At 36.0% G+C, this 22515-nt stretch overlaps 1 protein-coding gene across 7 annotated transcripts in view; it reads left to right on the top strand.

Annotated features, from left to right (window-relative positions):
• The first annotated feature begins 17362 nt into the window (after positions 1 to 17362).
• LOC127879664 (intraflagellar transport protein 122 homolog) overlaps positions 17363 to 22515 on the top strand; it is a 46109-nt gene continuing 40956 nt past the window's right edge. For 4 of the 7 annotated variants that reach the window (XM_052426638.1, XM_052426647.1, XM_052426666.1 and 1 more), the window contains exons 1-4: positions 17363 to 17459; positions 19821 to 20051; positions 20238 to 20314; positions 21283 to 21351. In XM_052426638.1, the coding sequence (XP_052282598.1) occupies positions 17401 to 17459; positions 19821 to 20051; positions 20238 to 20314; positions 21283 to 21351 (436 nt within the window). In that variant the 5' untranslated portion in view covers positions 17363 to 17400. The remainder of the gene's footprint in view (positions 17460 to 19820; positions 20052 to 20237; positions 20315 to 21282; positions 21352 to 22515) is intronic. The other 3 variants (XM_052426657.1, XM_052426677.1, XM_052426684.1) reach the window with 1 other exon arrangement.

Below are 22515 nucleotides of genomic sequence, written 5' to 3' on the forward strand. Positions count from 1 at the left end.
TGCAATACTTTTGGGTGTAGCACATCCTGCGAGAGAGAACGGGAAAAAGTATCATTTAGTGGTAAATATATAGATCAACATCTTGTATGGTATGTAGGGTATAGATGTCAGTTGGACTCCAGGGATAAATCTTAACTGAAGTACACTCTGTATCAAGTTTTCGCGTTAGAGGAAATGGATTCTTTTGATGATTAAATGTAAATGTTACAGGCGAATATGGTCCCAGGTAATTGTGGTTCTAGACGTTTCTTTGCTTAGATGGTTGATTATGTTAAAAGAAACACAATCACAACAGTTTTTTCTACTGTCAAAAGGACGCGAACGTTTCTGATAATACCTGCACTGTCCATCATTCCAAAGTAGGTGACGTCATAATCAGCATCATTATCGTGTTCTCCGTTGTACTCCGGAGCTTCGATGTTCTGATTCCGGAAGAAGTCACAACACGCAACTTTGAGGCAGATAAAGTTACCATACGACAGCGCTGAGCAGACGTGAGTTTGGTTGTTGACGCTTGGACAATTTTCCGGTTTCTGATCGTACCACAAGCTTGAAAATAAACAAACGATCCAGCATAGGATATCTCCTACAGCGTACGCCTTTTGGGATGCAGTACATGGTATGGGTATTAAGACAAGACCATAAGAAAATTTAAAAAAAAAAGAGAGAGGTATACATTGCTGCTTTATTTTTGTCCAATCTTTTTAGAAGTCGGAACCAGTCAAATATTTGCGCGGAGGTAAGTTGAAAAACTAAGAACCATTCAAATCTCTTTATTTTTTTTAGTTCCTATGTTGCTGTTCATTTGGCTGTAAGGGATTTTTACATAAGTTTGAAACATATATTTTTATATGAATTTGCATTTGTTAAAGACATGCGTGGCATTCGTAACATGCCGTTGCATACTTGAAACAGCTAGGACACACGAATAGGCATGAATCAAAGCGAACGAATAAGCAGTCAGTGTTCGTCACTGAACATCGCTGAATCGAGAAAAAAATCGAAATAAATCAATGTGCATGTTTTATACTTTATATCATGTTTTGAACAGGATGTGCACATTATTTCATGAAAAATCTCATATCCACTAAAGCGAAATGCATTTTAATGCATTAAGGATGTGTTTTTGCGTGTCCATACGTACTTTCGATCTGATAAAAAAAACACGAGTCACATATTACAAATTGAGCAAAACGCCAACACGAAAGATTTGCGCCGATAACACGATACAGTGGACGGACAGTGCGAGTAGAATATGCCGCCTTCTTCAAAAGGGCCGTAACAAATACCAACAGTCATTTATAGCGAGCAAATTTGCTCTTTAACTTCAACCATCAAAAATACGTACATATGCATAAAACAAAACAATGCCTCGGAAAAATAGCAAAACATATCAAATGTTAAATTAACTTTTAACTAGAACTGTCTCCATAGGATGACATATTCCCCCGAAAAACGCTTTGATAAAGGTTTTTCGAAACCTAAAGGCGGACCCTAAGTTCAAGGTCAAGGTCAAAAGGGTCAAAATGTGTGTGCTTATGGAAAGGCCTTGTCCATATACACATGTATACCAAATATGAAGGTTACATCTGAAGCGACACGGAAGTTATGAGCATTTTTCGAAGCCTAAACGCAAAGTGTGACGGACAGACATACGGACAGACGGACGGACGGACGGATAGTGCGATGGCTATATGCCCTCCTTCGGGGGCATAAAAACTAAACATATATCCACAGAAGACATAAATTAAAATCAGTAAAATAAAAATCCACCCTCCCACGTTAGTTTAAAAAAAACGTGCATTAGAGTGTATACAGTTCTAGACACATATTTATGCCGTTGCGTTACCACTGACCCTGGACTCCTGGCGTCTACCACTCGGCCATCCGTGCTCATACAATGAAGGATGTTTTTTTATACATTATATTAGCAATCCTCGCAGTTTTAAAAAATATAACGACAACAACAGAACTCTCCAAATTATTCAATCGGTTCGCGTTGCAACGCTTAATAATTTTCAGGTTTTTAAATAGTCAAAAGATGGATACAATTGATATTTATGAGCATGATAAATTTTAAGTTTTTTTTACTGTTTCCATACAAAAATCATAACTAAAACGAAAATTTGCGAATCTGAAATAACTTTTTTTTATTTTGTTAATTTACCAAAACGTGAAAAGGCCCCTTTAATATACTTACTATGACAATAAATACAACAATCTTCAACATGTTATTTGCCTTATGTAACATTTTTCGGACGCTTAGTACATTTAACACCATCGTTGGTCTTAATGTTCTAGATACAAAACAACGTTTTATGTTTTCATTTCTAAACGCTCGAATGAAACGAACTTTCGATACAGCTAGCTATATTCAAGGACACGATTTGTTTATAAAGTCTATTCTTTAGTAAGTTAAAAATAACCATGATAGTCACGATTTCTACCCGAACAAACTTGCGTAACAAGAAATCCAACAGTTAAATAACAACTAATGCCCTATAAATCATCTCCGGCTGTCAGGCAATTGTAAATATTAATCTCGATACAAAACAATGTGAGAGCTTTAAAAAAAAGGTTAAACAAGAGCTGTCAGAAGACAGCGCACTCGACTATCCGAGTGCATGACAGTATTACGTAAGCAATCATGGTAAAATTGTTCATATTCAATATGGTCAAGGTAATATAGTCATATTCTAAGTGGAAGAGGATCATAATTGAAACATGTTGATCGATCGCTTATGTTTAAAGAAATTGTACTTATAGACGATTCTGAGTTAGGTATATTTTCCACAATCTATTGAACAATTGTAAAGACATAAAGCAAACTAATAAGATTTATTTCAAGTTTGATAGCAATAGCTTGGGAAGGATGGTTGGACGGTCCTTAAAAAATAAAATAAATTAATAAATATTTGAGGAGAGGGGGTATAATGTGGGGGTATGGTCATTATTAGATGATCTTTCAAAATAAGAAAAAAAAGAAACAAAATAAAAAAGGAAAACAAAATTATTATTTTATTTTTGGGGGGAGGGGGGGGATTCGGGGGTGGGGCATGGGGGTGGTTTGGGTGGAGTCCACTGTGGTGTGTCAGGTAAGTGTTGTTTTGTCTTAGTATGAACCAAATATGATCATAAATTAAGAAGTTATGGCAATTTAATCAAAATTTATTAATTTGACATTGAGAGTCAAGGTCATTCAAAGGTACCCTCGTGATAGTAAGAAGGTATTTGAAGTTTGACAGACATAGCCTTGATACCTTAGAAGTAAAGTGGATCGAAACACAAAATTTAACAAAATATTCAAAGTTACTAAGACAAAAAAGGCCATAATTCCATTAAAATGCCAACCAGAGTTATGTAACTTGCCCTGTACAGTCCCCTTACGATAGCTAGCGAGTTTTCAAAGTCTGAAAGCAATAGCTATGATACTTTAGGAGCAAAATGGATCAAAACACAAAACTTAACCAAATGTTAATTTATCTAAGTATAAAAGAGTCCACAATTCTGTCAAAATGCCTGTCAGGGTTACATAACTTTGCCTGCACATTCCCCTTATGATAGTTAGTATGTGTTGCAAGTATGAAAGCAATTGCTTTTGTACTTTAGGAATAAAGTGAACCTAAACACAAAACTTAACCAAATTTTAAAATTCTAAGTATAAAAAGGGAACAACATGTTTGATACAGTTGTTTGCACTTGTTTATAGATTTGGGTCATGTTGGTAAAGAAGTAAGCAAAATAAAAGCAATATGACAAGGACATAGACAATATTTGAGGTGGTACGCAAACTTTAACATAGATTTATCAATAATATGCATATTCTAAGTGTTACAAAATGCTTGTTACAGTTGTCTGCTCCTGTTTATAGATTGGGGTCATGTTGGTAAAGAAGTATTCAAAATATGAAAGCAATATGTCAAGGGACATAGAAAATATTTGAGGTGGTACGCAACTTTAACATAGATTTATCGAATATGCATATTCTAAGTGAAAAAAGGGCCATATTCTTACAAAATGCTTGATACAGTTGTATGCTCTTGTTATAGGTGGGTCATGTTGGTAAAGAAGTGTGCAAAATATAAAAGCAATATGTCAAGGGACATAGGAAATATTTGAGGTGGTACGCAAACTTTAACATTTCAACGCTCACGCTCACGCTAATGGAAACGCCGACGCCGGGGTGAGTAGGATAGCTTCACTATATAAATATTCCATATATAATAGTCGAGCTAAAAAAAACGCAGAGTGAACATATGCATTACATGTACATATATTCGACTGTTCGTTTCAATATTGGTCTGCACAGTTTATCCATACTCGGCACGTATATTTGTGTATTATGAATTTACAACTCAGTAAATGTCACTCTCGAGTCCGTATTTACTTAATTGAAATATATCATTGTTATTGTCATTATCTGTATCATATTGAACAAATCAACACACATCTATATATAAATACATGTGTTGCATAGATGCAATACATATTTGAGACTCAAGAACGATATGGCAGAAAACGACCATCACAATAGGGTATGAGAGCGACTTGAACACAAATGACAAAAGACGCGTACAGTGATCAATCGTCTTCAGGAAACAACAAAACAGTATCGTTTGTAAGTTAATAATAAAGATAACTGTAATACAAGTACAATATTATACAAGATACAGTCTTTAAATTAGAACTAAGCATGACTTTTATAGCGCAATGGCGTTTACATATTATGTACATGTAACCTTAATTGCTACTGAAATATCTGACAATAAGCACACTCTTCATCATTGTTATGTTGTTATGAAGCTTCATGTATTGTCTGACGCTAAGTAGGTTGAAATGCGGATAACCACTCGGTTTATTTCAACGCACATCACAATGTACAGCCGAATTTAGTGCAATTGTATGGTGGTGTTGTTTTTTGTAATAACGCTTCTGCGAACATGTTGTTTCATATGAGAACACATTTTGTAGTGAGACCTCTGTCTCACGGGGAAATTGTTTCTATCCGAACAAACCAAGATGCGACCAAGTGTCTGGCAGTGCCATGTTGGAACTAAATTATAATAACAGTGGCAGAGACGACTCTATGACTGTATGTGCCTGGTAAGATCTATAATACGCGCCATCTCTATGACTGTATGTGCCTGGTAAGATCTCTATAATACGCGCCATGCAAGAGGTGGCCCTTGGTATGTAAGTTCCCGGTAAGATTTAATTATACGCACCGTGCCAAAGGCGGCCTGTATATTTATTTGTTCGATGTGGAGCACCGATATAACAACGCATTAAGGCTTAACGTCGAGTGCGAATCCCCATCTTAACCTTTTTAACAAACACCGCACTGCAATACATGTGTGCCGAGCAACCCGTGAGGTCAAGGCTTGTCGTAAATAGAACGGAACGATGTATGTGTTATTGCTTTTTGGGGTGATAGAGGCAGTTGACAACTCAGCCAAAATATTCATTTACGTCGATATGTTTAAATTTACAAGATCCTATCAGCTCATAAAAAAGCATAATGCTTCACAAGTTAAAGAATCTGAATCGTTGAAACTTCGTGCCATCTCGGATGCAATTTGCATTATAAATTATGTGCAGCCAGGCGTACATTTTTTAATCGCTTTCAACGTATTGATTTAGAATGCGACCCACAGTTCAATATGCTACTTGGCAAAGTTTCAAACGAGTGTGACTAAAGTAGAAAACAAATCCTCAAATACAATCAGTTTGACCTGTATTACTTGCGGGTGGTTTAGAATGTATGTGTTATTGTCCTGTTCTCAGTCCAAATCACACTTGAACTGAATTCTGACTTATCTATCGATTGCGATGAATGTACATTTAGTCGATATTGAGCAGCAGTAAAGAAAATTAAAAGCGCTTTTTAAAATCGTTTGTCGCCCAGTGGTGATCATGGTGGTATTCACTAGTATTAAGCCCAAGTCTCACTATTTCCGGTAGAGCCCGGTCCATTCCGGTTGCTAACGCCGGTCGACCGGCAAGAACCGTGATGATTCGTAGTTTTTTTTCACGCGGTCACACTAATTCCCGGTTCCGCCCCGGTTGAAGCCGATCAACAATCCGGCGAGTCCCGGTCAACTACGGACTAGCTACGGTTTATCCCGGTGAGGCCCCGGCAGAGCCCCGGTAATGCCCCGGTGAAAGCCGGCAGCGTCCGGCAGAGCCCTGGTATACCGTAAACACCGTCGGCACTAAACGGGGCTATACCGGTATCATACCCCGGCAGAACTACGGCAACGCCCCGTTTTAACCCCGGTCGTCGTCGGTAATGCCCCGGCGGAGCCCCGGTAAATGCCGGTGTCGACCCGGCAGAGCGCCGTTTTACCGATGTACCTAGCTATACCGGAACTCTGCCAGCATTCACCGGGGCTCCACCTGGGCACAACGGGCGACAAACAGAGCGTTGTCGTAGCTCTGCCGGGGTCTGTATGGGCCCGGTGGAGCTACGGTGCCGTCCCGTTTGTTCAAGGTGCCGTCCCGGTTGTTCCCGGTGCCGCGCCGGTCGTTGCCGTTGACTCCGGTTCATCCGGAGGTCATTCTATACATAGATGGTGACGTCACTACGTTATTGTCACCTCTATTCTAAGACGCATCACATTCCCCTGGTTTGGGGAATTATGCTTCCGCCAAAGTAGTTCTGCGTAGGAATGAAAATGTTAATGATGAAAGAAAAATCGTTATGTATTGTGTGTTTTAAACGGAATGTTTTTTTAAGAAATGTTATTTAATTATGTTTAAATGTGGTTTTGAATCTCTATTAAGACTGATAGCGATTTCAGAAGCACGATTACCTGACATGCTTTCGCTTTCACTTTTCAATCGTAAAAGAAGTGCTACCCACAATTCCTTTCGCGTTAGTACACAGGTCAGTAAGACCGGTGTGTACACAATGTCCCGGAGGTATTACACATTTAAATACTTTCCCGGTGGAGCCCCGCTCGTCCCCGGTTCATCCCAGTCGTCCCCGGTGGAGCCCCGGTTCATCCCCGGTCATCCCGGTAGATCCCGGATCACGCACCGGGGCTCCACCGGCATCATAGTGAGACTGGGCCTTTAATGACGGGGTTTGTCGTCTTGATGATCATAATGATTTCTATTACTATAATGAATGCATTTGCTGATGACGACGATGACGATGATTGTGGCGATGACGGGGAAAATGAAAGTGACGATAATAACGATCATATAATACACATTTAAACAATACAAACCAAAAAGACCTTTCGAGAAGAAGAAACTCAAAAAGTTAAACAATTAAAAACAATAATCTAAATATATTGCACACCAAAATACAATAAACTAGGACTAGTTTTAAAAAAGATATATATAAATAATCGCTTTTCGCATTTAAAAAGATAAAAACTAGCGAAACAAATGTACTTATAATTTATACTTACGACTGATCAAAAGGGTTTATCCACGAACAAGTCGCTGTCCCGGCAATTGCCACGAAAATAAACAACGCAAATCCCAAGTCAGACGACATTTTAAATAAATGTCCGTCCTCTTCGCTTCCTGATAGAGGTTTCGGCAGTGTTCGTTTAGTTACGGATGAGAAGGTCGCTTACGAAACACACGGGTGGTATATGTTAGAACCAGCGCACAAATGTGAAGACCGCGATTTATTATAGCACTAATGCACTTGTTTTTCTCAGCGCTGTATTGTTTTTATACGTCAACGAATACGCCCACGCTGCGGAGTTAACGTGACGTTGTAATAATGAGTATTATTTTCGCGCGCTTTTCTTGCAAACACATTTAATGATTATGCGATGTATTTGACCTGATCATCACAATATTACATCCGTAGCCAACTCTAAATTAAGATTACACAAAGTGGTTGTTGTCTTATTCGATAAACATTACAGCATGAAAGTAACCGTGTGTGTACCGATGCTACTTGAAACATTTAAAATCAAATTAATGCGAATGGATTACCGGTATTTTTTACATTAGCAATAACGTAATTATGTAATTGAGTAAATATATAACATGCATTTCATGCAGAGATCAATTTATTTCATATCATATATAACATAGTAATAACAAAACAGTCAGCAAGAGTCATATTGTGAAAAAAGTTAAGCGTAACACATGACATTCGGTTTGAAAGCCTTTAATTGATCCACTGCGTTACTTTATTGAAAGATAAATAAACACGTGAACTTAACACTCATAGGATGTTAACGGCCATTGATGGGGTGGCTAGATAAAAGACCTGACGAGTATATAATATTGCAATCCGGCTGTATCTCAATTGATCGTGATTTAACGGATTATGATTACGTGTTAAACTCGTATGCCTCGTATAACAGGTTCAAATTTATCGACAAATTTAACCGTTATTTTTTTAAATGTATATGCAAATGTACGTCTACACTGCGAATATGCTAGCAAATAGACTGGTTACCTCCCCTTATATCTCGCATACTCTCTATATAGGGATCGGTACAGGCTAATTTACCGGTCCAAAATTGGACCAGTTATTTTTAGAAGAAATCAGGGGAAGTAATCCGTGTACCATTTCCGGTTTATTTTCCCGAATTTTGACAGCTGACAGGTAAGAATAAAAGCTCGTTCTAGTAAAATAAGATTCATAATACATATGCAACTTGAATACTGCATGATACATAATATCCTCACGTTACTTAAAGGTGGAAATTCTTGATTTGTGACCATGTGAATCTTTGTATTTGATCTAGTTATCAACGAAATGATAGAGAGATTAAAACAACATTATTTGGGAAAACCCGCGTGCGAACCATAACATTCTAACGTCAGCGCTCCCGATTGGTCTTCGCGTTATCCAATTAAAATCGCCGATACATTAGCTGTACCTGTTGTATATTATAGTCAACGGAGTCAACGGTTATATTAAACGGGGGACCAGTTAAGCTAGCAAATTGATAAATAAGTAAACATGTAATTAATTCGCTCAAGCGTGAGAGAAAACCGCGCAAAAATTCGACTTCCGCAAAAATAAATGATTCCGCACTGCTCTGAATAATGAGCTGCGCCCCGTGCATTTTTCACATGACAGAATAACAAATCATACTCAGGTCGGTATGACGGTTTTCTTTTGAGCCATGGACGCCTATATACTTAACATATATTACTGTTAACTGAACATATATTTAACACAAATTTTAGGCCTTAGTTTCTTCCAGATAGATTATATAACACATTTGATACTTACCGGTAAGTATGGTAAACACACGACCGCTAATCACTGGTGGCATTTCTTTTTTAAGATGCATTATTCACGAGCCGATGATACTGCCGATGGAGCGCTAATGACCGGACGTTTTAGGTTTAAAACATTTCACTATTTTTTTCAACTTAAAAATCAGACACTGAATGGTTATTCGACGGAAATGAATTGACCCATAAATGTATAGAAACACAATCATCAAAAATGTGGAAACAAGATGACCTTATTACTTATGACATGGTAATGTTTTGATTCCACGAATTGATAATTTTGCATGTGTTACGATTAAACAAAAAACACATAATTATATGTGTAATCACATCAAAGATTTGCTTTCATAACTTATAAATCTTAGCATTGTAGCCAATGCCATAGAGGAATCGCTAAGAACAGTAGGTGGCGCAAAAGGGCTATATATAATCTGAAAGTCGTATCACAACGTTATTAATAAATGGCTTTAATTTAGTAAATAATGTGCTTGTTTATTTTAGCACTATTCAAAGAAAATAAGCTATAAATGTATTCTGAACATTCACACGCTCCATCCATTCGAAAATATAGTTGTAATAAAAATTTGACCATATCAGTTAAAACAGGTCAGAATCATTCATAATAAAGACTGTAAAATATATACAGTGTAACATAAACTCTAACCCTCAGGAACATTAGTCAGCCCTGTTACAGTGTTATAGCAAACGCTGACGGGAATGTCCTGACCGAGAGTGCCGCAGTACTAAACAGGTGGAATGCATACTGCAGTGACCTCTACAACTACCCACTACAACCAGACTCCATGCAGTCTTCTTCAGAACGATCACAGACCAGAAGCGGACGACGAAAGTTCTTCCATACTTAAGGAAGAGATGGATGAGGCAATGCGTAGTCTAAAGGCAAAAAAAATCTCCTGGAGTGAACAAAGTCCTTTCCGAGCTTATTAAACATGGAGGAGAGGCAACGACAGCTGCAATGACGGCGCATTGCCAAAAGATCTAGGAGAAGAAGTGGCCCAAGGAGAGCCTAGTCACGGGTCAGACCCCACTACCAAACAAGAGATGTGTTTGTCAGAAACACAATGCCTCCAATTGCGCCGCTTTGAAGCCATGTATTTGAGCTTTGACCTTGAAGGATGACCTTAACCTTTCACCACTAAAAATGTGCAGCTCCATGAGATACGCATGCATGCCAAATATCAAGTTGCTATCTTCAATAATGCAAAAGTTATTGCAAAACTTCAACCAAGGTTAAAGTTTTGGGACACACACAATGAATGATGAATGACAGACAGACAGGCCAAAAACAATATGCCCCCGATCTTTCGATCCGGGGGCATAACAATGTGCCCTCAAGAGTGCGCATAGAGTGCGCATAATCTTTTTCCTTAATTTGAACTATTGATCAAGTTATAAACCCAAAGTCTGAAACTTGGTCAAGAATATATATATATATATATATATATATATCAAATTAAGAATATAATTTTGCCAAAAGGTTTAAGACCATAAAGTTTGACAGTTTATAAAAACAAGAGATGTGTTCGTCATAAACAAAATGCCCCCTACTGCGCCGCTTTGAAATAAAATGTATATTTATCATTTGGCAGGTATAGAAATCATCTCCCTTTAAGCTTATTACTTCCCTTGGATTTGTCCAATCGAACCTGGGAGGGGGGGGGGGGTCTGTAGACAGTCAAAAATGACCAAGTCAGACATCACTGACAACCAAGGCCTGTGGTTTATCAAAGAGATCATAGCCAGAGTTCATCATGTATTTATGGACGTAAGTCCACAGGTATGTAATGAACCCTACCATTCACAAATTAGTACAGGAATGAAATGATCATTATATCATTTAAAAAACCTTTGGCAAGTCAATTATTTGAGTAAGTAATCAAAATAAAGAATCTGTACAGTAACTGTGAAAAGAACTTAAATTCTTGGTAAGGAAATATATAATCTGAGATTTATAATTATATAAATTACTTCCCTTTGAAATAATTGTCTCTAACAAATCTCTATTTAAGTAGCAAATAATTAAAAGCCACTACCGTGACTGTAGATTACCACTCAAAATGTGCAGCTCCATGAGATACACATGAATGCCTAATATCAAGTTGCTATGTTCAAAATTAAATAATTATCTCCCTTTAAAGCTTATAACTTCCCTTGGATTTGTATTTTGACCTTAGACCTTGAAGGATGACCGTGACCTTTTACCACGATGTGTTTGTCAGAAACACAATGCCGCCTACTGCGCCGCTTTGATTTATTTAACAAAAATATATAATTTGGTAGGTCAGATAATTATGTCCATTTAAAGCTTATTACTTTCCTTGGATTTGTCTTTTCGACCCCGTGACCTAGTTTTTGACCCGGCATGACCCATATTCGAACTTGACCTAGATATTGTCTAGATACAACTTCTGACCAAGTTTCATAAAGATCGGATGAAAACTATTTGAATTAAAGAGCGGACACGAAAGTGTGACAGACAGACGGACAGTGCGAACACTATATACCCCCTTTTCTTCAAAAGAGGGCATAAAAAGGGCAATCTTAAGGTGTTCGAAAATAACCGCATCTTCAGCCTCATCAGCCATCCCAGAAAAGTCATGCTAATAATCATCCTCATTCGATCGGAAAGTAATGCCGAAGAAATGCTGGCCGAAGAGCAAGCTGGATTCAGAGCTGGGCGGAACACATTGGAACAGATTTTCAACTGCAGAGTCATCATTGAGAAACACCTGCAACACCAACTTGAGCTCTTCCACAACTTCATCGACTTTAAGTTAGCGTTTGACTGCTGTGGTGTATAGTATTTTAAATTAAGGATTCAATATTGACGAAGGGCTGGTGCAGGTCATCCAAAAGCTATAGGGAAACGCCAGCAGTGCAGTACTTCTCAATGGACAGCGGGGGGACTTCTTCAGGACATCCGTGAACGTCTGTCAGGGAATTCTGCTTTCTCCCGTCCTGTTTAACCTTTTCGTTAAGAAGATAATGCATGAGCCTCTCCATGACGACCACACCTCTATTTGCAATTGTGGAAGACCCTTTCCTTCTCCAACTTGAGATTCGCTGATGACATTGACCTCGTGGGTGGCACCAGCATTGAGCTTCAGGATCTCCCCGACAGTCTCTTGGAAAGACCTGAGCACACGGGATGGAGGTCAGCACGGACAAGTAGAAGATTGTTTTAAACATCACGACCAACACTAGTGCATACATCACCATGGTCGGCGAGAAGCTGGAAGAAGTGACAAGCTTCAAGCATTTGGGAGCAACCCTGTCCAAGGATGGTACCAGTACCGCTGAGGTCCGAATAAGAATTGCCATGGCGACCGAAGCGATGACAAGACTGAGCAGGGTGTTAAAAAAACAGTTCCATCAGCTTCCCCACCAAGATCAGGCTATGCAAGTCGCTCGTAGGCTCCATCCTACTGTAGGTCTGCGAGACATGTACGTTTCACGTGGACACCGAACAAATGGTACAGGCATTTGAACATCCGATAGAACTAATCTTGTTTTCCTAAAAATCGTTAAACCCTCTATTAATATAAATTTAAAGAGTTTTATTCACTGCATTTGATGAAAATTGTTATGCTTATACATACATTTCAAAGATTTTTTCCTAAGTTGCATATTGCTTTTCATATGTACAGTAGCGGCGTTCAGCGTTGATGTGGGGTGTATTGGTCCCAATTAGGTTACAGTGTTACAAACATGGAAGCGAATCACGAACGGGGATGGAAAACGCCCGATGACGAAATCGCAAAAAGTTGTTTAACGTTATGATCAATAACACAGACTTACAGATAGGCTAAATCCTTTAAGTATTGGCAAAATACTCTGTAATGATTACCTTATCGTCAAAACATACTCAACCAATGAATAGATTGGAAAGACGGGGCGTTTATAGTATTGCAAATTCTGTTAACATAATACGACAGAAGCGTAGATATAAAACATGTCAATTTGTAACATTGTAAATGTGCATTTGCGCCAACTCCTGTTCTTAACGACAATTCCAGTTCTAAGCATGACCTACTTATCATTTGCTCCACCACTTGTTGAACAATTGAAACAAAACAATAGATCGATTATAAGCCGATCGATCTTTTATGATGCTTCAACTTTTTTAATTTGAATGCAACTCTATAATTTCATTTTGATATATGTGAGGAAAAATTTGGCCTCTACATAGGCAAAGCATCTACCACGGTAATCGTTTCGTAAATTTTCAATACCGCCACGACTTATAAAGGTCCTTACGTTTTTAAATGAGTATGATCTTTTTTAACAGAATATTTAAAATATCTTCTCTAATTACCTTACTGTATTACGGGCAAAAGCCCGCGAAGCGGGCGTTGACCGTTCATACATATGGAAATTTATACATAAAATTACATAAGAATACCACATAGGGATGGTCTCAAAAAAATTTGCCACGCGACATATATTTTCGCGATGCTATTTATGACCTTGATCAAATCAAAAACACTTTGACATATGCTAAATCACAGGTAAATACATTCCTCAGGAAAAATTATATCAATGATATCAAAATTGTGTAGCGAATCGCACTAAATATTCTCGCATTATTTGTTTTTCTTCGCAACCCTTTCAGAATTAAGTCTTTACTCAATTATCTCCCCTGAATACTCATTTTCAGTGGGTATAAGCCGAAGACTGGTTTCACTACATATAGCGACAGTCTTTACCAAACACAATTTTCGCGAACATAACCCGTCTTAAATATATTGCCGAATCTTAGATTACTGTCGAATTTATTTGCTTTGATCTTTTCAAGATCTTATTGTCATTATTATCCTGTCAAATCACAAACGCTTGATAAAAAAATATTTGTTTTAAGCATTATAGTTGGCATCTCTATTCTTCCAGTATTCTTTCGGTATTTCAACAACGACACCCTACTGTTTATTTGTCAGAATTCGTGACGCATTTTCCATTCGCTCTCAGAAAGAAGTTTTACGTGTGATCATGAGCAATCTTCTGGTAAGTTGTCGTTGTTATCCATCAGAAACACATTTATTCACAAAATTTAAAGATATTCCGATCTAACTTTTTAGTATTTTAGCTTTAATTGTAAACGTATTTACACCTCGTCTGCTCGCACTTTACCGATATCCCGAAAGGTTACATACCACTATAATAAGTTTAGGCCTAAAACCACAAAATCCGATACCGTTGGATTTTCGTTCCACAATATTACGTAAAAAATCTTTCAGATTCGAAATCGACAAAAAACATTATATATTGTCTGCATTATTGATCAAATTTTAAGATATTTGTTGGTTTTCCGTTTTTAGAAGCTGTTCTGCCAAGGCAAGAGCTGGGCATCACACAAGCCATTCTATCCAGCAAAACTGACAGTTTTGGTTTACAGAAATCAACAAAGGAGGGATTCCTGAACTATCAAAATTTCCAAGCTATACAGACAGTTATTATCTGTGGTGTCTTTATTGTTTCTGTTGGTTTACTTGGATGGAACATGTGTGAACTTTTATAGAACTTTGAAAAGTCTTTATCTGTCTATCTATAAACAAAAATCAGCTATAGTATAATAAGATCAGATGTGCAAACAATGTCAAAGGGTTGTTAAATTAACAATTTGAAGGCAATTATGCTGAAAAAATATGAAAGTTCCCATGCAAATTTAGTCTGTATATCGACAAGTGTCTGCTAATAAATGTCAAACTAGTAATACAAAACTTAGCACAAGTATGTAAAAGCACTAAGTACCTGTTGTGATCATTTTAAGTAAGATAGTGTCATTCTAAACAGTAGCAAATAGCTTGTTTAGTAAATGCATAATGCAATTAATATGATTTCCTTTCTATTGTGTAATTAATAAATTGGTGGTTACTTGTTAATCCATGGTAAATGTTTTATGGCTAGTTAATTTTGTAAAAGGTAATAAAATAACACCACTTTGTAATTTCATATACGTAAATATTATTGTACTGTAGGTTAATGACAGTGTTTTAGTAATACTTATTTTGTAACTATTATTTTATGTGCAAATAAATGATGTGAAGTGTTTTGTATCTCCACACAATACCACATACCTTTTTATATATGTACTGTGTTATTTGAATGTTTACAAAAAATATGGATGATATAACATGATGCATTCTAATATTTGCATTCAAATTGTAACTATAGAGCTTAGTGTATGCAGTTTAGACTGATTTAAGAATTGCTACAAAATGGCTAGTTTTTTAGTGGCGACAAGATTTAAACTATTCAACAATAGTTTGCGAACGAAAATTAGAAACCTGCAAGATACCTGTATTTATTAAATATTTAAATTGCGAAACAAGTATGTTGTTATGCTGTTACACATAATTATACATTGATAATAAATAAGAAAACAATTAGCGTTGTTAACGTTTCCCAACAGTAGAAATCATTCTTCTGATGAAGTCAGTGGTGTACAGACGAAAGCTCCAGGCATGGCTTTCAATACGTAGTGTGTGTTATTTGACAGTCTTAAACTTATTGGATTAAAAAAATCCTGTCCAATTTGTCAATCAAAATTGATTTGACACATCACATGATTTTGATTATGTTAAAACAGTGTACTGTATACTAAATGCAACTGCTTTAGCAAGCTGTCAAGTTGAATTGAGACATTTGATGAAACAAACTGTTTCCTGGGTAGGACCAGTACTTAGTATCTATATGACGTACCATGACGTCGAAAGTCTCAAAGACCTACTAGGTAGAACGAGAAATGAACTTCGACGTACGATTTTCACCAACCCTTGAGTGTTAGCCAATCAGAAGATACCTTACATCTGTTGCTTTTAGAGATATTTGACTTTGAACATTATTATTATTATTATTATTATTATTATTATTATTATTATTATTATTATTATTATTATTATTATTATTATTATTATTATTTATACCAAATTATGCGACTATCGACCGCTTACTCATAGATATTGTGCGTATTTATTAAACATTATTATTATTATTATTTATACCAAAATATGCGACTTTCGACCGCTAACTCATAGATATTGTGCGTATGTATTGACCTGGCGTGGCGGAATTAACCTCTGACTTATGCAAGTTATGGTAATCACAAAATACGACCAATGGGGAGGTTATTATACATTATTTATCCCGTTAATTTTTGGTAACTGTTTGGTTACCGTTGGGAATTTCCTCCGCCCCGCATGATCAATAAATACTCACAATATGCTGAACAATTTTAATTTGTAAAAGGTAACAATTGAATCTTCTTCAAATTTGTATATAATCTATTTCAATGCATTAAATACTTGAAACTTCTATGTGGGTTTTTTTTGCCATTCTGATATTTTTTTATTCATTTTGTCCTCAATTAAAAAAGAGATTTTAAACATTTATTATGAATAAATCTGAAGGAAAAGCGGCTCAAGAGTCAAGTTTTTTGATTGGCTGTTCAGAATATGTGTACGTCGAAGTACAAACATGTATGTCGAAGTACAAATTGTACTTTGACGTACAAATATATACTTCGAAGTGTATTTTATATGTGTATGTCGACGTACAATTATTGTACTTCTACGTACATTTCTCTTTTTACCTTGTAGGTCTTCTTGACTTTCAACCCAAATGGTACGCCATAGTATATCTTAAGAATGCACCCACTTAAGGGATCAATACAGAGACCTCCCAGTGACTAAGCAAGTTAACAGACACCCCATCCACTATACCACAGCCACCGAACCAGCTTTAAATTCCTGTGGCTAGAAAAAAAATTAGATGCTAGATCTTTAAGCTAGGAACATGTAACTCGTGTTTAGATTGATTTGTTTGGATGCATTACTTTATTATTGCAACAATTATAGATCTAATATTTTGAACACAATCATGTCCATATATTTATTAAAAATACATGGTTATCAAAAAAACTTTAAAAGCTTTTGCCCGTAAATTAGGTAGCACCTATAATCATAATATTTATAACAACTCTATAAAAAAAATACTACACACATATGCCTTTTATTTGCATCTGAATAAAAAAATCCGGAATTTAGCATAGTAGGTTTTAACCGTATTTTTGTCGTATTATTTGCTTGTTGGTATAAAATTTTTAGTACTCAATAAATCTTTGCACATGCGCAGTTTGGAAATTCCAAAGCTTCATTGGAGATGAGAGCTGTTCCAACTTGGGTGGATAAAGTCCACGACAAAGACAAACAAGAGCAATGGTATGACTTGATTTTATAAGTCACCTATTGAAAAATACATTAAGCACCTATCTAATAAATGTTGGGGCTAAAAGACTAGTGGGTTGTTACAAGTCATGTTCTAAAGATGTGGGTGGGGTAATAGAATTTAGAAATGCAGATGTTCAATTTAGCTCTTCGCACAGGTACTTAAAAAAGAAATTTTGGTCCTTATATATATAATAAGAGTAAAGGTATCCAACGCTGATTTCACAGGTGTATTGAATAACACAATGCAACAGCAGAAACCATCAAACAATGCACACTTATGTCGTGGTTGCCAGCAGGAAGGGTCCATCTATGATAAAACACCTTTTATGTGACGAAAATTCACCAAGTATGTCCAAAAAGTTTAACAAATATGACCCCAAAATCAATGTGTGTAATTACGGACGTCTAGCTGTCAGTAATGAATGAAGGCGATGTTCGGTCGATTTTTCACAATAAAATAAGAACATTGCTATAAAGTTCACGAATGTTTGTCATTTACTAAGTTTGCCTTCGAACTACAGCGTTCTTAAGTCCCAGTTGAACGGTAAAAAGTCGGAAATTCAGAAGAAACATCACATATATGATTTAGTGTACTTTCATGACCATCATTTTGAGGCAGAAATCGGTGTAATGGACAGAAGACGTTTCGATTGGTTGAAAATAAAATTGGTAAACTTGTTCTATAATTTACGACTTATTCAACCAATCGATAACAAGATAAAATTTTATCGCGTACCATCAATAAAATGGATTCATATCATATTTGGTGTATTTTCTACTTTTTCTGAGTATTTTTGTTGTGTCGTTACAAAAGAACGACGTAGTTAGATGGCAAACTGAGTAAATGACAAACGTACGTGGTGTTTATAGCAAAGTTCTTGTTTAAGTGTGAACAATGGACTGAAAATCGCCTTCATTTATTACTGACAGCTGGACGTCCGGAATAACACACTTTCATTTTGGGGTGCTATTTGTGAAACTTTTGGCTGTTTTGGACATACTTGGACGATTTTCATAAAATAAAAGGTGTTTTATCATTGATGGACGCTTCCTGCTGGCAACCACAATGACATATGTGTGCATTGTTTGATCTTTTATGCTGTTGCATTGTGTTATTCAATACACCTGTGAAATCATCGTTGGATACCTTTTCTCTTATTATATATATAAGGACCAACAATTTTTTTCAAGTACCTGTGGCTCTTCGCGTTGGAAATACATAAACTACTTAATTAAAAGTGTTTCTTTGCATTAAATAATTCATTTCTCATATATCAGTCAGTGTCCCAGCAAGGATTTAAAAAGAGCAGGGGAGGGGGACTATTTTGTCATAATGGCACTTTGGAGCGCTGTTTTTTGTCGAAGGGGCATTTTTTAGCGCTCGGTCGTATCACAATAGCTCCCTGGACTGTTGCATATTAATTTTTACATTATTAATAATTGTAGGAAAATATTATTTTCGATTATAAATAAACCATGCAAATAAAAAAGTAAAAAATGAGAAATAAATTAAAAACAGTCAATGTATTATGAGATTTATAAATTATAATATAATAAATATGTAAATTTATTGTGCCTTGTATGGATTTTTTTTTTATTGTTACTTTCATCTGCAATAAACATTAATCTTTTAAAAAATAATTTACACCGTTATGAATGTAACAAAATTATTGCATTGAGTTTCAAATATTTTAAATATCATTTTAATGACTAATTGAAACAAAATTAATTGTTTTAATTTTTCATCCATTTCAAACTTTAATCTTTTGGGAAATAATTATGAAGTATGTTTAAAGCACAAGAGCTGCTGTGCTTTTACATTGTTCAGATCTTATTTTCAATGAAGATACGATTTACAGTGTGTCTTGGAGTCATAACAGTGTGTCCACCATTTTGTTTCTTTTACAGTATTAAAGTAATATTCTGATTTCATGTGCAAAACAAATAATAAACAATAGAGTTTGCTTCTTTACTGAAAATAAAAATGCGATTAATTTTTAACCATATGTGTTCAGAAAACATGCATGACATTTCTGCTAAAAAATAATTTTGATGAATTAGTAACCACTGGTACATTCTAGCTTTAAATAAAAAATGGCCAGCCCAATTGATAATTGTTTACTGGAAGATTCAAATTATTTCACTCAGCCAAAATAAGCTAAGAAAGTAAACAAAAATACACATAAAAATAAAGTTCTATTAAGTGGCAGAACATGGATGATAAAGAGCATATAAAGTGTTATCTTTTTATGTATGGCTATTTAGGCTCTAAAAAACTGTAAAAAAGTTTGTAAAAACCTAGCAAAACAAAAGTATTGAGGAACGAATTTGAATATAATTCTTTATTTTCAGTATCTGGGATTTATGCTTCAAACCTGATGGGAGTCAGCTTATTGTTGCTGCTGGAAATCGTGTCTTGGTTTATGATACAAACGATGGCACTTTAATCCAGCCACTGAAAGGCCATAAAGATGCTGTTCACTGCGTGTGCTATGCAAAAGATGGAAAGCGTTTTGCATCTGGATCTGCTGATAAAAGTGTCATCATTTGGACCAATAAACTTGAGGGAATATTGAAATATACGTAAGTTTCTGTTGCTGTTTCCCCCTTATAATGAACATTTTCTTATATATTGTGACTTTATTAATTTATATTAATACTAAACAATATCATGATTGTAAACATTTTAAAGATTGTTTTCTGAAATAGAAATTATGTACTTTAAATGCCCATAAGAATTAAATGTATTGCTGTAGTGTATAATTTCAGACATAACGATGCTATCCAGTGCATGGCCTACAACCCAGTGACCCATTCCTTAGCCAGCTGTGCAGTGACAGATTTTGGTAGGTTGATTATTTCTTAGACCAAGATAAGTCCCCTGCCTCCTTCAGGGGCTATTCTTTTCCTCATTATGCTTTATGTTCCAACAAATTCAAACTAAAGAAATATAATATGGTTAGTAAAATAGGTCATGGGCATTCATTTGGATTTCCTTCTTAATAATTAAAGTAAATCCATTATCACACATCTTTTGGCCAAGTGTGAAAACAACATGAAACAGTACCTAAACTTAAATCAAGGTTCAATTGCATTCTAGTAAAACATAATACAGTATTATTCTTGGCCCATTACATGTACCGGTAGATGAGTGCATGTAGCAAGAAGGTTTGCAATATTTTGCTATTTTTTTGTTTTTCAAATTATGGTTAATTATGGTAAAAGTTATTATGTTCTAATCTAAAAGCATATTCAAGAGTTATGATGGGAAATAGTTTTTCCATTCTTAGAACATGTATCATAATGTATGGATTGTGTTTGTTTGGGTTAATTAAAGGCACATCTTTTGAATTTGGTCATTCAGTGTATTAAATTAACAGATTTAAGCTAATTGACATAAACCGTTGAAGAATAATGATAAGAAATAAACATACAAAACTGGCTACAGGAGTTAAACGTAATGTAAGCTATCCGATTGTTGTCAGCAATTTTAACAAAAACAACACAAACAGTCAAACTTATGTGTTTTATGTATACTTAATAATTTTCTCAAAATCACCATATAATTCCTAGTTAACACAGCTTTATTTAAGATATATATCTGTATTCACAGTGTTAGTAATAATTTGATCTTTTGTATACAATAGTATTTTATTTTTTGAAGGAAAGAAAAATCTGTCAACAGGTTCCTTTCATGTTTTAATTGGCAATATATATCCTGGTATTGTTCATTGCCATCTCATTTAATATATCAATACTAAGAAAACAAATATTGGCGTAGAGCCATTTGACAACATACCTATTGTTTTAATAGCTTTGGCTTACTATGGTGCCTTATATGATGAGGCTTTTAACCAGAGCTTTGTCCAAGGGCTTGTGAAAGGTAGAAAGATGTTCAGTTAAAAGATTCGTTTGTTGACTGTTATTATGCCCCCCTTCGAAGAAGAGGGGGTATATTGCTTTGCTCATGTCGGTCTGTTGGTCGGTCGGTCTGTCGGTCCGTCCACCAGGTGGTTGTCAGACGATAACTCAAGAACGCTTGGGCCTAGGATCATGAAACTTCATAGGTACATTGATCATGACTCGCAGATGACCCCTATTGATTTTGAGGTCACTAGGTCAAAGGTCAAGGTCACGGTGACCTGAAATAGTAAAATGGTTTTTGAATGATAACTCAAGAACGCATACGCCTAGGATCATGAAACTTCATGGGTAGATTGATCATGACTTGCAGATGACCCCTATTGATTTTGAGGTCACTAGGTCAAAGGTCAAGGTCACGGTGACCCGAAATAGTAAAATGGTTTCCGGATGATAACTCAAGAACGCATACGCCTAGGATCATGAAACTTCATGGGTAGATTGATCATGACTCGCAGATGACCACTATTGATTTTGAGGTTACTAGGTCAAAGGTCAAGGTCACGGTGACCCGAAATAGTAAAATGGTTTTCCGATGATAACTCAAGAACGCATACGCCTAGGATCATGAAACTTCATAGGTAGATTGATCATGACTTGCAGATGACCCCTATTGATTTTGAGGTCACAAGGTCAAAGGTCAAGGTCACGGTGACCTGAAATAGTAAAATGATTTTCGGATGATAACTCAAGAACGCTTTTGCCTAGGATCATGACACTTCATAGGTACATTGATCGTGACCCGCAGATGACCCCTATTGATTTTCAGGTCACTAGGTCAAAGGTCAAGGTCACGGTGACAAAAATCGTATTCACACAATGGCTGCCACTACAACGGACAGCCCATATGGGGGGCATGCATGTTTTACAAACAGCCCTTGTTTTTAAGTTATTTCTATGGAAGATAATCAGGCTTCACATTTTAGCCAAATGTTGCTTTTTGTTTGCATGGGATCAGACATTCTATGGAAGTGTTTTTGCCAATATTTGTAAATTTATACATAAAACCATCCAAACTCAGCATTCTGACCATTACTAAATTAAAATACATGATGATATATATTTTACATATTTTAATTTTAACATTAAGAAATAAGAAAGAGAGTTTTTGCCAAAATTAAATTAT

This window comes from Dreissena polymorpha, chromosome 1 (assembly GCF_020536995.1).
Source record: "Dreissena polymorpha isolate Duluth1 chromosome 1, UMN_Dpol_1.0, whole genome shotgun sequence".
Lineage (NCBI taxonomy): Eukaryota > Metazoa > Mollusca > Bivalvia > Myida > Dreissenidae > Dreissena > Dreissena polymorpha.